An 18,734-nucleotide genomic window follows, 5' to 3' on the forward strand; every position below is an offset into this window, starting at 1 on the left:
CCTTATCGCAATCGGCAGTCGCCAATGGCCGATACACCACTGCTCCGATGAACCGGATGCGATATGATATTAAGCCATAATTTATATGCCCGTCGGGTCCGCATATATTGTCGCAATCGGAGGCAGGGCCTTTACCACTCCCGATACCCGCTCCGAAATGCCGGATGCGATATATTATAGACTGGTTTTAATTCCTCCGTCGGGTCCACAACCGTATATCGCAATCGGGGGTTTCGGAAGTGACAGCCCTTTGAGACCAGCGACATAGGCGGATGCGATATTACATTGGACCATGTTTTATATGCCCGTCGGGTCCGCATGCTTATCGCAATCAGAGGATTTGGGGTGGGCGACCCTTTATGCTGCGGATGCGATATATTATAAACCAAATATGAAATGCCATCGGGTCCATTGTGATATGCCATCGAGTCACTTAGCCGAACCCCCGATGCGCCGATATGGCGAAATATATATATATATCTCTCTCTCTCTCTCTCTCTATATATATATATATATATGCCATCGGGTCCATATGTGCCGAAACACATTTAACTTGTGTTGTTTCCGCCAAAAAGGAAAAAGGCCTTTGATTATTGTAAATGCATATATGTAGATTTTGGGCGCTCAAACACTCCCGATAACGTTAATACATGCATATGTGGGTTTTCATTGCCCGAACAACTCCCGATAGTATTAATGAAGGCATATATGGGTTTTGATCGCCCGAACAGCTCCTGATAATGTTGATGCATGCATATATTATTGTATAACGCATATATATGGGTGTTAACCGCCGATAATGTTAGAGCATGCATACACTGGGTTTTACAAGCCCGATAACATATCTATATGAGTTCTGCTCCCGATGGCTCCCGATAGGTTATCTGAGGCATATATGGCTCTGTTTGCTTCATTTGCTCCTCCAATGGCTCCTCTTGCTCCGATATGCTCCGATAGCTCCTCTTCTTTGGCATATATATATATATATATATATATATATATATATATATATATATATATATATATATATATATATATATATATGGCTCCTCCTATAGCTCCTCTTTGCTCCAATGTGGCTCCTCTGGCTTGGTCTGCTCCTTTTGGCTCCATTTGCTCCTCTTGGCTCCGTCTGCTCCTCTGATGGCTCTGTCTCCTCCTCTTGAATATTGCCATATTGACATCAATGACAATCTGTGTCCAACAATCTCCCCTTTTGTTATTGATGGCAATATTCTTCTGCTCTCTCCCCCTTTGACATCAATGGCAAAGGAATGCATACGAACTCCCCCTGTCAAACTGCTCCCCCTGTCCTGCTGCATCTTTATGAATGAACTTGAGTGATGATAAAGAAATAACCCCCATCTTTTGATGCAGATGTTCGAATGCTTCTCGAGGAAGAGGTTTTGTGAAAATATCAGCTATCTGCTCCTTAGTACTGATATATTCCAGGATGATGTTTTGTTCAGCTACTTGCTCATGGAGGAAATGATACTTGATTGGTATGTGTTTGGTTCTTGAGTGCATCACTGGATTTTTTCCGAGACTGATAGCGCTTGTGTTGTCACAATAGATGGTAATCGGTTGATATGTACATATGTCGAGATCTTTTAGAGCTTCCTTCATCCATAGTATCTGAGAACAACAGTCTGTTGCAGCAATATACTCGGCTTCGGCTATGGATAATGATATGGATGACTGTTTTTTGCTGAGCCAGGATACTAAACAGTCTCCTAGGAAGAATGCATTTCCACTAGTACTTTTCCGATCATCTATACTTCCAGCCCAATCAGCATCGGTGTATGTAGTTACCGTTAGTGTTGAGTCCTTTGGGTACCAAAGACCAAAATCAGAAGTTCCCTTCAAATATCTGAGAATTCTTTTTACAGCTAATAAATGAGATTGTTTGGGAGCAGATTGAAATCTTCCCACCATTCCTACTGCTTGCATTATGTCTGGTCGTGTAGCTGTTAAGTATAGAATGGCTCCAATCATTGACCTGTAATGACTTGCATCTACTAGAGGGGAGTCATCATCTTTGCTCAATTTGCAGTTTGTGGTCATAGGTGTACTCACGGGTGCACAGTCCTCCATTCCATATTTTTTGAGCATGTCTTTTAGATATTTGGCTTGAGATATACACATCCTGCTCTAGTTTGAGATACTTGAAGTCCAAGGAAGTGGGACAGCTCTCCTATCATTGACATCTCAAACTCTTTTGCCATGCTTTGAGAAAATTCATGGCTCATTTCATCATTATTACTAGCAAAAATCAGATCATCGACATAAACAAGAGCAACTAGTAACTTACCTTGATCTGTCTTTATGTATAGATTGCTTCCAGCCACTCCCTTTTTGAAGCCTTGTTGTTGGAGATAGTTATCCAGTCTTGCATACCAAGCTCTAGGAGCTTGTTTCAATCCATACAAAGCCTTTTTCAACTTACAGACTAGGTCCTTTCCTGCTGTCAGATCAAAACCTTCTGGCTGCTCCATGTAGACTTCCTCTTTGAGTTCCCCATTTAGGAATGCTGATTTCACGTCCATTTGATAGATTTTGAATCCTTTTGAGCAAGCAAATGCTAAGAACATCCTGATAGCTTCCATACGGGCCACTGGTGCAAATGTCTCTTCAAAGTCAACTCCTTCAATTTGTGAATAGCCTTTGCAGACAAGTCTTGCCTTGTTTCTGATAACCTGTCCTTCCTCATTCATTTTATTTTTGAACACCCATTTGGTTCCTATTATGTTTTTTTCCTTTGGATGAGGTACCAACTCCCATGTCTTGTTCTTCTCAATTTGGGACATTTTTTCTTCCATTGCTTTTACCCAATGAGGATCCTTACTTGCTTCTGCAAATGTTTCTGGTTCTATCATAGATAGGAGGGCAATGACTTTTCTCTTGGGTGTGATTGATATCCTTCTTCGGGTCTACACCTTCATCTTTATCGCTAATGATCTACTCTTCTGGATGATATCTTTCAATATACTTCATCTTTGAAGGGGTATGAGGTGGTTCTCTTTTCTCTTCTTCTTCATCATCATCTATCTTTTCTTCTTTAGGTTCTTCTTCTTCAAGGAGAAAGTCATCTTCATGTTCTTCAATTTCCTTTTCTGGAAGATCTTCATCAACCTTTACATCAATGCTTTCCACTATTTTCTTTAGTCGATAATTGTAGAACTTGTAAGCCTTGCTCCGTGTAGAGTATCCAAGAAATATCCCTTCATCAACCCGAGAATCAAACTTTCCGGGTGAGCCATCATTTATTTTTATGAAGCACTTGCTTCCAAAGATCTTGAAGTACTTCATCGAAGCAGGTCTTCCTTTCCATAGCTCATAAGGAGTTTTATCACAATTTGGTCTCAATTGAGTCCGATTCAGTGTATAGACAGCTGTCCCTACTGCTTCTCTCCAGAATCTAGGCTGTAAGTCTGCTGCTAATAGCATGGTTCTTGCCATCTCTTGGACTGTTCGGTTTCGTCTTTCAACTACCCCATTTTGTTGAGGTGTTCTGGCAGCCGAGAATTCCCTTTTAATTCCATGAATATTACAGAACTTACTGAACTCGTTTGATGTGAATTCTCCTCCTCTGTCTGTTCTGAGGCACTTAATTTTTGAATCTTTTTCATTTTCTACAAGGGCTTTGAAATTCTTAAAACACTCAAAAGTTTCAGATTTATACTTTATGAAATATATCCACATCATTCTAGTATAATCATCAACAAATAACACAAAGTACCTTTCTCCTTGGAGTGCTTGATTTCTAGTTGGCCCACATACATCAGCATGGATGATCTCCAAGGGCTTCGATGTATAGTTTTCCTTTGTCTTGTGGCTGGTCCTGGTATGCTTTCCATGTTGACATGGACCACACACTGCTTGATTTGGTTTGAACAGCCTTGGGATATCTTGTACAGCTTTGATCTTGCTGATATTGATCATATTTTCGAAGCTTGTATGTCCAAGTCGCTTGTGCCACAGCCAACTCTCATCTGTCTGACTCAAGTAGCATTTATTTTCTTGAATCTTGTTCAGAATGTAAATGTTGTCTGGTGTTATCACCCCTTTTGCCACAAGTTTCCCTGAGGTAGAGTTCCTTATTTCACAGTCTTTGGTGCTGAAAACAACCTTATGTCCTTGATCATAGATTTGGCTGACACTCAGAAGGTTGTGTTTGAGTCCGTCAACCAGCAGAGCATCTTGAGCTTTTCCTTTTCCATTGATCAGAGTAATTGTTCCTCTTCCTGCAATTTTGCCAGTTCCGCTTCCAAAGGACACATTCCCTTCCTTTTTTCTCAGTGAGATAAACTTCCTTTTGTCTCCTGTCATGTGTCTAGAGAACCCACTATCCACAAACCACTGGTTTCCATTATTTTGGGCAAATAGAGCCAGGCCGCATTTGTCCATGCCAGAGTTCTTGCTACTCGTCTTTCTTCCTTTGAGTGGGCAGTCTTGTTCATAGTGTCCATTATTGTAGCAAAAAGAGCAAATCAGATCAAATTTGGTCAAGGGATCAAATGAATTGAAGGTTTTGATTTGTCCCTGCCTTTTGGGGGCATATGAGTTGATTACTCGGTCCTTTTGCGTTGTCTTTTCACTTCTGTGAGCCATACAGTGTCTAGCTTGGTGACCGAAGTTTTTACAGTGAAAGCAGTGTCCAAGAAAGATGGTTTTGAAGCAACCACGGTTTGAGTCGATTTCCTTCCTGGGAATTACTCCTCCCTCGTTCTTTGAATTTTTGATGGGCCCTTGGTGGAGTACAGGTTTGAATTTGCTGTAGTGTCCATGATTCGACTCCACATTCTTCTTTGGAGTAATTCTTTCTTCATTCTTGGAATCTGGGATGCACTTTTGATAACATACTTTTTCATCTTTTGGATTGCAGGAAAGTGCATCGGCATAGCTTTTCGCACTATTCTTAGTGCTTGAGGATTCTCCTTTGAAACCTATTCCAGACTTATCATGTTGAAGTTTTTGATTTTTCAGAATAGTCTCAAGTATTTGAGATATTTTACAACCCTTTTTAATTTGCTCCAACTCCTTTCTCAGAGACACTACTTCGGCTTCGTGTTCTTCACAAGTCTCTTCTTTTTCTTTAAGCTTTGCTTCCAAGAGATCTTCTCTCCTTCTTATTTCCTCGTTTTCCACTTTGAGAGAAATTATTTTGTTCCGTAGTTTCTCGTTTTCTTCAATGGCGCTTATTAACAGTTCATCTACATTTCCTTCTAGGCCCGAGTCATCATCATTTGTGAGTGCCATGAATAATGCTTCTTGGCTTTCATCATGATCACTTTCCTCATCTGATTTCCTTTTGATGACCATAAACTCATCCTCATCAGACTCATCTTGCTTGGAGAATAATTTTTTCTTATTGAACCCTTTCTTTTTGTGTGCCATTCTTTTAGAATTTCCTTCATCATCACTGTCATGTTTATGAGGACATTTTGCTGCATAATGACCTATTTTACCACATTTAAAACAGATAAGAGGATACTTGCCTTTAAGCTTAGATCGTCTCTTCAGCTTTCGTACATATTGAGCCAATTCGGATTCCACATCTGACTCATCACTACAGTCATTCCTTTCTTTCCCTTCCTTTGACTTTGAGGCCTTGAATGCTGCATCTTTGGAGCTAGGACCACCTTTCCTCATTTCATAGGCAGTGAGAATTCCATGGAGTTCATCCATTTTGAGGGTATCAAGATCCTTTGGTTCTTCTATAACACTTATTTTGGAGTCAAATCTGTCTGGAAGAGACCTTAATACCTTTTGAACAATGGTACTTTCTTCAACTTTTTCGTCCAATCCTTTCAGGGAATTTACCACTTCAGATACTCGGAGGAGGTATGTTGCAATGTCTTCTTCATCTTCCATCTTCAAAATTTCAAATTGTCTTCTGTGAGTTTGAAGCTTTGCCTTTTTGACCTTTGAGTCTCCATCGTACAAGCCAACTAGCTTCTCCCACATTTCTTTGGCAAAGTTACAGTACATGATCTTTGTAAACTCGGAATCAGTGATTCCACTAGTGATAGAGTTCATGGCCTTTGCATTTGCAATGTAGGCTTTCCTCTCGTCTTGGTCTGTTGGAAGAGTGGAAGTCGCTTGGTATTCAGTTTGACAAAAATGCTAGACTTCAGGTCCAAGGGAAATTAAGTAGTAAGTCATTATTTTCTTCCAAAACCCAAAGTTAGTGCCATCGAACAGAGGAGGTTTTCCTGATGCTTCATGATTTCTCATCATGGCTGCTGATCCTTCTTCAAGTTGTTAGGCTAGTATGAAGAAGCCTGCTCTGATACCAAATTGTTGGAAATACTGAGGGGGGGGGGGGGGGTGAATCAGTATTTATTATTTTTGTTCTAGTGATAGCCAAAAGCATATATAGATATGTATATGTATACACAGAATGCAGAAATCGACATCTGGAATAAACGCTTTTATTAAAACTCAAGATAGTGCAATGAAATAAATACAATATAAGTATATCTGACTGTGAATAGTTTCCAAGCTCCAACTTGGACTTTAGTGAGGCTCCAACCTCCAGAGCACCAACTCTGTTTTGCCAAGACACCAATCTTGGACTTTAGGAGCACCAACTCCCAAGGACATCAATCTTGTTCAGTTCTGAGGCTCCAACCTCTTGGGCTCCAACCCAACCTTGGTATAAACTGGTTCTGCCGCTTCTGCCTCTGCTGCTTCTGCTGCCTTTGCACCCTCCGCTGGTTCTGTTGCTTCTTCTCTGGTTCTTCACCACAACAACCGTCTCACAGTCCTCTGTGTTTTCTGTTTTTGTACATTCCATGCCTCTGTCCATTCGTTTCCTCTTACATGCTGGCTCTTTGGCTTCTTCCTCAGTGGCTATCGTTTCCTCTGACTGGCTTGGTCTTCTATGCTCGCTTGACACTTCAGCTTCCCAATCCTTGGCTTCCTCTGTCTATCCGGTTGTTTCAATATTCACAAGACACGTTCAAGTGAAAGAGAGGCCGCATACACACATTGACATGGCTTAATGAATAGCCACGTCCCAATCGTAATCATTATCGCCATGAGTTAGTCTCCTGAGCTATCGGGAGCCTTATCGAATGCATTTTTGCCTCAGAGGCGCGCGCAGGCCAAATGTCAAATTACACAGGAAATATATGAAAAAAAAAATGCGACAGTGCTAAAGAGCGGACTTCAAGGGTCATAGCACCCGTATCTATAATATATCGGGTCCGCAGCATTCATCGCAATCGGCGATCGCAAAGTGTCGATGGCCGATGGGCCGATCCTCTTTATGGACGCGATATTGCATTGAACCATATTTTATGTGCCCGTCGGGTCCACTCCCTTATCACAATCGGCAGTCGCCAATGACCGATACACCACTGCTCCGATGAACCTGATGCGATATGATATTAAACCATAATTTATATGCCCGTCGAGTTCGCATATATTGTCGCAATCGGAGGCAGGGCCTTTACCACTCCCGATACCCGCTCCGAAATGCTAGATGCGATATATTATAAACCAAATATGAAATGCCAGCGGGTCCATTGTAATCGGGTCCATTGCGATATGCCATCGGGTCACTTAGCCGAACCCCCGATGCGTCGATATGGCGAAATATATATATATATATATATATATATATATATATATATATATATATATATATATATATATATATATATATATATATATATATATATATATATATATATATATGCCATCAGGTCCATATGTGCCAAAACACATTTAACTTGTGTTGTTTCCGCCAAAAAGGAAAAAGGCCTTTGATTATTGTAAATCCATATATGTAGATTTTGGGCACTCAAACACTCCTAATAACGTTAATACATGCATATGTGTGTTTTCATTGCCCGAACAACTCCCGATAGTATTAATGAAGGCATATATGGGTTTTGATCGCCCGAACAACTCCCGATAATGTTGATGTATGCATATATTATTGTATAACGCATATATATGGGTTTTAACCGCCGATAATGTTAGAGCATGCATACACGGGTTTTACAAGCCCGATAACATATCTATATGAGTTCTGCTCTCGATGGCTCCCGATAGGTTATCTGAGGCATATATGGCTCTGTTTGCTTCATTTGCTCCTCCAATGGCTCCTCTTGCTCCGATATGCTCCAATAACTCCTCTTCTTTGGCATATATATGGCATATATATATATATATATATATATATATATATATATATATATATATATATATATATATATATATATATATATATATATATATACACTCCTTCACTCACCAGATCTATGTCATCCTTCCCTAGATCTACAATTTTGGGTGGTAGAAATCCACATATACCCTCTGTTCCCAGAAGTTTATCATCAAGACATTCTGCTCCAATAGAGGATCATAGAAAATCCACCTCTCATAAACATGATGATTGTCAGTTCTGTGTTCCATCTTCATCTTCTACATTCTAGACTGATGAATCCCCTAGCTCTGAAGTCTTTATACCTGATATCAAAAGCTTCTCACTTCCTAGAGCTCAGTCAGAAGTTACTGCAAAAATACCAGAAAGATATTTAGAATCTGGAAATTCTAGAAGGACATTTAGCAATGGAACAAAGAAAGCAGATTTCCAATGGTTATCTATGAGAGCAACTTCTGATCCAGATCAGAATGAAAATGAAAATTTGCATAATTATACAAACTACCAAATAGTTTGTATGCTTCAGAATATTGATGATATAGCCCGGGATGTTTTGGAAATTAAATAGCACATCAAAAAGATGCATACTGGTTATATTGAGTCATTGGGAATCCAAGATACACACACACAAAAGTTAAATAATATTCAGTCAAACATGGGTATTATCTCCAAGTCTTTGGAACATCTTACAAATGCACTCCCCACTCCTGCTTCTCCACCTCATTATAGAGAAGTAGATGTCTTAAGTTCAAAGCTGAAATTCTCCTCCAATTCTGATGAATCAAAGCAAATCTTTTTTAAAGGGGTAGAGAATATAGATAAATCCAGACTTGAGAAGATCCAGAAAGGAATCAATCTAGCTAGAGAAAAGACAGAGTTGATGAAGAATAGACTAGCTGATCTTCCTTCTGTTGAAAGTCTAAGACTGCCAAAGAACTATGTCAGCCTTAGTTCTTTGATCAAACAAAATGGCCAACCATCTGCTCCTACAATAATGGCCATGCCAGGATTAACTGGTGAGCAAACACAAGGGGAATCAAGTTCTAAAAGAGATAGAAGTGATTCTTTTTTCCATTCCAACAAAGGAAAAAGAGGTGCTGGTGATACCAATGCACATGAAGCATCAGCATCTAGCCCGTTCAGCAAATATACTGAAAATCTGCAATCTATACCTATAAGGCTAGACAATCCTGCTTCCAGAGGATTTGGAAATTCATTATTAGTAAATATTGATTGCCTTGATTACAATGAAGTAATTGTTGTTTTGCATAATGTCCATGCTTGGGCATTACAGAGGAAAGTTGAAGCCAAAGTATCATGGTCTGATGTAGTTACTCAAATTGTATGGTCTTTTACTGGCATACTAAAGCAATGGTGGGAAAGGCTTGCAGAGGAAGAGAAAGATCAAATAGTTGAACATAGTACTGATCCATTAAGAGCACTATTTGAAGCTTTAAAACATGAATTTGTTGGATTAGTCCCTGAAGATTCAGCCCATCATTCACAGTTATTTCTCTCCCAGAAGTTATGCGACATTGATTACTTGCAAGAGTATTTTTGTGTTATGCAAAAACTTCTGTATCAGGCTAGTGATCCACATAATGTTGCCTATCTGAGATATTACATCCAGTCTATGCCTGGTAAAATTCCTGATCTAATTAACCAGTACATAGCAGATCATAAAGTGAATTTGGAAGGACAATCATTTGCAGCTATTCACCAATTGATTGTCACAATATTGCAGAAAGAATGTGCAGAGAGCAAAGCCAAGAAGAATTTTTCAAAACAGATGCACTTTAGCACAAAGCTTTGCAATAATTTCAATGAAACCTATACTTTTGGTTGTCACAAGAAAAGTGAAAGAAAGGTTTCTAAAAAGGCAAAGTTTGATAACTCTTGCTCCTGCAAGGCTGATAAATACTTTCCTAAAAAGAAAAAATACTTTCCTTCCAAAAGATCATTTAAGGGGCGAAGGGTAGTATTTAGGAAAAGATCAAAACCTTCTAAAAAAGGTGTGTGTTTTATTTGTGGTAAAGAAGGTCATTATGCTAACGCTTGCAGAGAAAGAAAAGATAAAAAGCAGATGAAGATAATGAATATCTTTTCTACAATACATGATCCACAAGATTGGGATCCCATATCCCACTCTGATGGAGAATATTTTGAAGTTTCAAGTTCTTCTTCAGAATCTTCAGATAGTGAAATTCCTGAAATCAGGAAATTAACAATTGATTCAGAATCATCTGATTCTGATGAAACATTCATTCCTGATATTAAAATGTTCAGTTTGAATTCCTCAGGAGAAATACAAGCAAAGATTGCAGCAGTCAAAGCTGATCTAGCACAGTTAGATCCAGTTCAGTTCACGGCAAGAAGAAGATTGACTGAAAAACTTGAGAATCTTGAGAAACAATTGCCATCCAAAAGGAAAGAAATATTTTCAGAGGAAGAAAGAGATGATGATGACTTCATCGAGAAAGAGTTCGATTCAATGTTCAGACCTTTGCAGATTTCAGTATCTCCAGGTATGAATCAAATTGATGCTCTTAAAAAGAAGATCACAGATTTGGAATCTTCAATTCATCATACAAGGTCAGAAATGATACAGTTGTCATCCAAACTTCAAACACTTATTTCTGATTATGATGATTGTAATTCTAAATTAACAAGCCTACTGATGAAAAGTGTGCCAGTTATTGAAGAAATATCCCCAAAGAAAAATGTTGAGCTTTTTAATGTTATGGGCATCGGAGATAGAGTAGTGATTCCAATAAGAATTAAAGTCCCTAGCATTAAACCATATACTTTGGATGCTCAAATAGATTCTGGTGCTATGAGTAGCTGCTGCAAATATAAAACCATTCCTCATTATTATTGGCAGCCTACTAAACTTCAATTCAGGGCTATCACTGGTGACTTAATGGAAATAAGTCATATAGCTCCTGAATTTCCTATTTTCTTGAATGATGTCCAGGTTTTTGTCACTTTGTATAGTTTTGATACTGGTGCTGATGTTCTGTTAGGACAAGATTTTCTGAAGAAATATTTGCCAGTCACTTTTGGACAAGATTATGTTATATTCTCCACCACTACTGGTCCTATCACAATCCCTGCTTCCAGTGATTACAAAATTAATGTGCAGCCTGAAGATCAGGATCCTCTCCAGTATAGTCTGCAAGATCTGACCAAGATTAATAAGATCATAAAAAATGCAGAGTTACATGGTCCCAAAACTTTGCAACAAATTTATGATAAACTTCGTGCAGATTGTACTTCCAGTAGGCCAGATGCCTTTTGGGCAAGAGAAAAGTATTTTGTTGCACTACCTTACCGAGAAGGATATATTCCTAGGCCACAAAAAGCCAGTGCAAATCATATGAGTCCAAAAGAGCAAGAATTATGCAAAGCAGAAATTGAACAATTGTTAGAAAAAAAGCTTATTGAACCCTGCAAGAGCCCTTGGGCCTTCCCGGCTTTTTATGTCAATAAGCATAATGAGCAGAAAAGAGGCAAGAAAAGGCTTGTGATTAATTATAAGGCTTTGAATGATGCTCTTCTTCCTATTCGATATCCTCTGCCTAACAAAGAATTGTTACTTGCTAAGATTACTAATGCTAATGTGTTTAGCAAGTTTGATCTTAAAAGTGGATTTTGGCAGATTGGTATTATTCCTGCTGACAGGTATAAAACAGCCTTCACTGTTCCTCATGGCCAATATCAATGGACTGTGATGCCCTTTGGTTTGAAAAATGCTCCATCTGAATTCCAAAAAAGGATGGAAGACATTTTTGGTGGGGTAGAGTACATTATTGTATATATTGATGATTTGCTTGTATTTAGCAGAGATGTAAATATGCACAAGATCCATTTAGAACAATTCTACCAACTTGTATATAAGCATGGATTAGTACTTTCAGATTCAGAAGAGAAGTTTCAGATTGGAAAAGTCAAGATTGATTACTTGGGTTTACACATAGAAAAAGGACATGTAGAACTTCAGCCACATGTGCTAACCCATCTATTAAAGTTTCCTGATATAATTTCCGATGTAAAGACCCTGCAGAGATTTCTTGGATGTCTGAATTATATAAGAAAATTTTATGCTAAACAATCAGAGGATACAAATATACTGCAGAACAGACTAAAGAAGAAAGGTGTCAGTTGGACATATGAAATGACAGCAGCAGTAATTAGTATTAAGAGTAAGCTTAATGATTTGCCAAAACTCAAGCTTCCTGATACTAATCTTCCTTTTATACTTGAAACAGATGCTTCTTATCACACTTGGGCTGCAGTTTTGTTACAAAAGCATGGAAGAAAAGAATTGGTTTGTGCCTATTCCTCAGGATCTTTTGATGATACAGAGAAAAAGTATCCTTCTTCTCATAAAGAAATACCTGCAGTAAAGAGAGGAATAAAGAGATTTCACTTGTTCTTGAAAAGTGTTAAATTTATTGTCAGAACAGATCTAAAGCATATGAAACAGATGTTGGCAAACAAAAGATTGTTAGAAGAAGGTAGTACTAGAGTACTAAGATGGGCACTATGGCTAGAAGGTTTTGATTTTGATATTGTTTACAAATCTGGTGCAGAAAATTATCTTGCTGACATGCTTACCAGAGAAGGTGCTCAAGAAACCAAGGAGATCAAGATGTTCAGACCACTTAATCAGCATGAAGCTTCTACAAGTCAGTCGAGTCATGTCGAGTCTAAAAGAGTTAAGTATGTTACAGTCTGTAGTAACTGTCATTATGAGTTTTGTCCAGAATGTCTATCAAAACAGGTCCGAGTCTTGCCATTATGCTTAAGACAAATCATTTTGCAAAAATGGTTTGATTCTGAGGAGTCTAGATGGTCATATACAAAAGAGTTACCATATAGGATTAGGCCATGGCGTGTTTATTATGCATTGTCTAGGGAACCAGATCCTGTTTATTTTGGGTGTATTCAAAATACTGACTGGACATGGTCAGACTACTTTTCTATTCACCAAAGAGCTAGGATACATGGTTCGGTTAAGGTCATATTTTATGCTAATGCTATAGATCCCTCTAACAATTGGTGGAGTCCATGGTTTAAGCTATTCGTGTTTAGATATTTGCCTAGAGCTAAAAGCATGTTTGATAGGACTTTTGCTGACTTTGTCAGAATCTTCCATTGGGAAATGCATGTAGCTGTCCAGAATGATTACGTCTTAGAGTTTGAATTCATCCACAAACACACAATTGTCATTCCTAATGAAGAAGATGAGTCCTTTAATCTTTCTGTCAAATTCATAGGATTGATATCAGTGGACCCACATGACAGGCCAACATTCATGTTCACATTCCCATTCTTTTGTTGTACCAGAGAAGCAGCACCATATTGGCTAGATGAATCTATCCCATATGAAGTGTTGGCTCCAAACAATGAAGAACTAATTGAAGAATTGATAGAACAAGACCAAATCAGACTTGGCCATAATAATCCAGCTGTTCCTGATACTCATGCACATGATTACGATGACAGGGCTAACAGCGACTGATTGAAAGGATCAATCAAATGAAATCCTTTCATATCCTGCTTTGTTTGTACATATACTGCTCTTTGGTTTCCGTGGGATTTAGTCCAAATAAAATCTCCACTGTGTAATTACTTTATCCTGTTGTTCTTTGGTTTCCGTGGGATTTAGTCCGAATAAAATCTCCACTGTGTAATTACTTTTGTATAAAGAGCCAATGTCCTAGATTCCGGCCATCTTTTCACTTCAGAGATGTCATGATTCGGTCCCCATATGGCTTAGCCTCCAAGGGACGAGATAACAAGTGGTTGTCCCCACTTGCCCTAATCTTCAGAACTGTTCATTACTTTTGTACAAAGTTCTTTCGTGATAGACATCTTGCATGATGTTCTAGCGAAAGTTTGATTCTTTTGGTTTCAAGTTCTCGGTAAAACCTTTCACCGGATGACCTGCTAGGATATTATAAATACTAGCATTGTAAGCTCATGAGGGGTATTAGACTCTTGAGAGTTTTGAGAGAGTCCGAGTAGTGTTGTAGTCTGAGTGAAGTCTCCCTGCTCTGCATCTGCGAGAAGTTTTCTCGATCTGCTTGCACCACGGAGTTTAACTCAATAGTCTGTATTGTGAGTCTGAGTTCTTTGAGTTTTAGACGAGACGAGATCTCCCTGCTCTGCATCTGCGAGAAGTTTTCTCGATCTGCTTGCATCACGGAGCGCTAGTCTCATATCTGGAATCTGTAATTATCTGAGAAGTTAATATAACTTTGCACATCTTTTATATATATATATATATATATATATATATATATATATATATATTCTTTGGCATATATATGGCATATATATATATATATGCCATATATATGCCAAAGAATATATATATATATATATATATATATATATATATATATATATATATATATATATGTAGCTCCTCCTATAGCTCCTCTTTGCTCCAATGTGGCTCCTCTGGCTTGGTCTGCTCCTCTTGGCTCCATTTGCTCCTCTTGGCTCCGTCTGCTCCTCTGATGGATCTGTCTCCTCCTCTTGAATATTGCCATATTGACATCAATGACAATCTGTGTCCAACAAACATAAATCCTTCCCATTTCCAATGGGTCGGGCACTGCATCTTCTTCCTGCTTCTTCCTTCCAAGAATCCCTTCTCCCAACCACAACGGAATCACATCATATTCCACCTGAATAATTTCTTCTTCTATGAAGGCGGTAGCTGCATAGAGAAATCACAATTGTAAGTTGACATTGTGATTTCCAAGTGCATCGTAACTCAACCGTAGGCGATCATACAATTGAAGAGATGATCCTGCATGCTCGTTCCTGTCAGATATTAGCAACCTTTGGGCTGCCAATTCCCACTCTTGTGGATGAGTGGTGCCTGTCATTGCCCTCCCCACGACTTTAATAGAGAGTGGAAGCCCTCCACAGTTGGCACACACAACCTTTGTCGTTTTCTCATCTATATTTGCTGGTGGTTTTCCCTTGTTATATGGAAAAGCATGAATAGAAAATAGCTGCCAGCTGTCCTCTTCTACCAAATCCCCCATTCTTATTACAGATGTCTCTGCAACTCCAATTTCTGACAGGACTCTGCGATTTCTTGAACTTACAACAAGTCTGGAGTTGGAGTGGTGGGTTAGCAGCAGCAAACCCAATTCCTCCATCAACTAGGAACCATCTCTCCAAACGTCATCCAAAAATAAAGCAAACCTCTGAGTCTGCAATCTCTGACTCAACCACATCTTTGCATATTCATCACCCTAGTTTCTATCTAAATCTATCTTTGTAAGCGTGGTTATTTGCATACAGAGTTCATTTCTAAGATGTGTAAAAGATGGATTATTGGAAACAGTGAGCCAAAGAAATAAGTCATCTATGAAGAGATTTCTCACCTTTGGACTATTGAAGACTGTCTTGAGGAGGAGAGTTTTGCCTGCTCCACCCTTTCCAACCACCCCAATGTGAAAAAGAGAGCTACCCTCTTCCTCTGCTTCCACCACAAATCTCTCTAATACTGCAAAGGCATCCTCTTGTCCGACTATGAGGGGCTCTTCGATGAAAAAGCCCTTTGTGCTTGGAGCAATGGCTTGCATGGAGGTAGATGCAGAGGAACTGGCTGAAGGTTGAACACTTTCCTTGAGCGTGGATAGCCGAAGAAGAACCTCGTGAGTCAAGCCCAACTGAATCATGGAAACCCACTTGAGATGGTTGTCAATATCTGACTTCAGATTGGCGATCTCAATGCTCGTTTGATAATGAGAAAAAATGTTAAAGCTGGATATTGTGCATTGCTGTGCCATTTGAGATGCTTGTAAGAGAAGCGCATCCAGTCTTTTTAGCCATACATTAACAGTTGAAACATTATTGTGACTATGAGAAGTGGAAATACCTCTCTTTTTGTTTATTTGCAGGCGATATTGCTGGATGTGGGTGATGATAGGCTCAATCTCTCTTACAACATCTTGGAGAGCTGACAACTCTTTCCTGCAGCGAACCGCAATGTTGATGTGGCGAAGAATTTGATCAACCGCCATTTGGATGCCGACACCTATAAATCCAGGGACGAAACCAGGATCAGCCATTATAGGATTTCCTTAAAAACACGCTGATCCCTTTTAGGATAGGATAGCGATATAAGCAAAGCCTCAGGAAATAGTATGTAACAATAGGAACATAACCAGAAATGGGAGTGTGCAAAGAATGGAAGAGGATTTACAAACTGGTATCTCACACAAATCTCATAGTGAGCTGACTGCAAATTTATAGAGTTGTGGTAGTAGCATTTGTCAATTTTCTGGGCATTTTCTAAAGATTTAAAGATACAATACTCTTCATGTCTTTTGGAAAGAAATTCCATCTCATCTTATCAAACGTTCCGACATGTGGCTAGGGTTTTCTATTTAACTCCCATTAGCGATTTCACACGGTTTAATTGAACTCATCTATGGAGTTGGAGTGGTATTTCTTTCCAATTTGTCAACCATTTTGGCATGGTAAGTCTGCTTGTAACCTTTCATTGCAACAACTGTTGTTTTTTTGTCGTATTTACAGCTTATTGTATATCTAGGTTTAACTCCTTGCACCTCTAGTGGTTATAGGTTTGCTAAAGGTTCTCTTTGTGTTGAAGATTCTTGTGAGGTTATGTAGCAAAAACCCTTTTCTCAAATTACTTGTTTTCTTCTAACTTGGAATGGAGTTTCAATACAACCCAACCCCAAAATACCTTGGGTAATTTATGCTCTGTTGTATCAATAAACTTTAGATTCAAACAAACACTGGTTGTATAATGCCATTTTCAAGTTTACGTCTTTTCTCGAGGGTTTTGATTTTGATTGAATTCCTTTAAGCCTAGTTAATTCAGGTAAAAAGCCTAGTTAATTCAGGTAAAAAGGATTTGATAATCCTCCGTGAGTAGTATCTTGGTTATTGTCTCTAATTTGTTTTGAATAATCATTTAAGGTTATAAAAAAATTCTCCACCCGTTTAAAAATTTATTTTTTATATATGCTTATCGAAATTATTCTTTCCAAAAGTTTCTAAAGAGTGTTTCTCTGTCTTTTTTATCTTTTTGTAAAATATTTGATCTTTTTATGGCACTTTATGGATATCATCCACCATCCATCACATCATATTTAAGAGAAATTTCTAAGGTTCAAGCAGTGGAAGATCACATCGAGCATCAACAACAAGTTCTCCAACTCTTAAAGGATAACCTCACTTTGGCGCAGAATAAAATGAAACAAGAGGCAGATCAACATCCCAGCGAAAGAAGTTTTGATGTAGGTGACTGGGTATTCCTACGACTATAACCATATAAACAAATGTCCCTCAAGCAAGCTAAGAAGGATAATAAATTATCACCAAAGTACTATGGTCCATACAAGATGTTGCAAAAGATTGATACTATCGCATACAAATTGGAGCTTCTTGCAGCTTCCCGAGTGCACCCAGTGTTCTATGTTTCATGCTTAAAGAAGGTTATAAGTGACAAGCTCCCAGTTCAAATAATATTTTCATAACTTGTCGAGGAAGGAAAACTCATATTGGAACCTGAAGTAGTTACATAAACAAGAACTTGACAAAGTCAAAAAATACAAAGTCAAAAAATAGAATTGTTTATAGATAACATACGTATAATAGTGCCAAGTCTTCTTTAGAGAGAGAGGAATTGATAATTGGTCCAATCTTGTATTCATGTGACATGAAGTTGATTTTGACCACTACCATTATAACCTCTAGGTACTATATACACCCTTTTTATACACATAGGTTAATTGAGGGGATTTGAACCTCAGACCTCAGAGTTTACATAATACTTCATTTGGAGCAAATTTTTTATTTTTATTTTTTTTCCTTAACAAAATTGGGCAACCAACATGACATACATCCACTTCCAATTTTGTTGAGTTTTTCAAAGTCTTTGGCATTTGAATCCCCTCTTCACCATCCACATCATACAGGTATGATACCACTATGATGATGATGTATTCTTATACAAAATGTTAATTAATCAAGGAAAAGTAAATTTGCATTATTCATACAAGAGCTTACAAACTCAACATAACTCTCACATGAGAAGAAGATGGCATAAATAAGCTCATCTTTCTAGTTTCCTACAATAAATTTGGTATGGACATTTTAATGCATAATCATGTGAATATGACAAGTCTTATGTAAAATAAATGATGAATATATCTATTCTTTTAATTATTTATCTTAAGAGATTAGATAGATCATGTAATTTAAAAATATTATTTTAGAAGACTAAGTACATATCTCCTACATAAACTATAAAATCCTAAACTAAGTTCTTTAGGATCGTTATGTCTAACCACACTATGATGGATAAAAAAATTGAGATGCAAATTCCCTTATGTCCATACAATTATTTGACTACTTAAATCTATATATGGTAGATTTATACTAATTTTTTTTTTAATATTAATTTGGATAACTTATTTCATATGCCATATCACTTTTAAACCTAAACATTAAACATTTCTCATATTGAATTGTATAAAACACTTGATTTCTTCAAGTC

General features: G+C 38.1%; 1 protein-coding gene across 1 annotated transcript; it reads right to left on the bottom strand.

The window, feature by feature from the left end:
* Positions 1-14,919: 14,919 nt before the first annotated feature.
* Positions 14,920-15,240, bottom strand: LOC149187626 (putative disease resistance protein At1g61310). Its single transcript, XM_089409715.1, has one exon. The coding sequence runs from the start codon at positions 15,238-15,240 to the stop codon at positions 14,920-14,922; it is 321 nt and encodes a 106-aa protein (XP_089265841.1).
* Positions 15,241-18,734: the final 3,494 nt, after the last annotated feature.

This window comes from Pinus tabuliformis, chromosome 3_1, assembly GCF_031772625.1.
Source record: "Pinus tabuliformis cultivar Carrire ecotype Pingquan chromosome 3_1, CPIR1, whole genome shotgun sequence".
In the NCBI taxonomy this organism is placed as follows: domain Eukaryota; kingdom Viridiplantae; phylum Streptophyta; class Pinopsida; order Pinales; family Pinaceae; genus Pinus; species Pinus tabuliformis.

Coding starts and splice junctions, on each gene's coding strand:
- LOC149187626 (XM_089409715.1), bottom strand. CDS start 15,240: ATGGGGGATTTGGTAGAAGAGGACAGCTGGCAGCTATTTTCTATTCAT.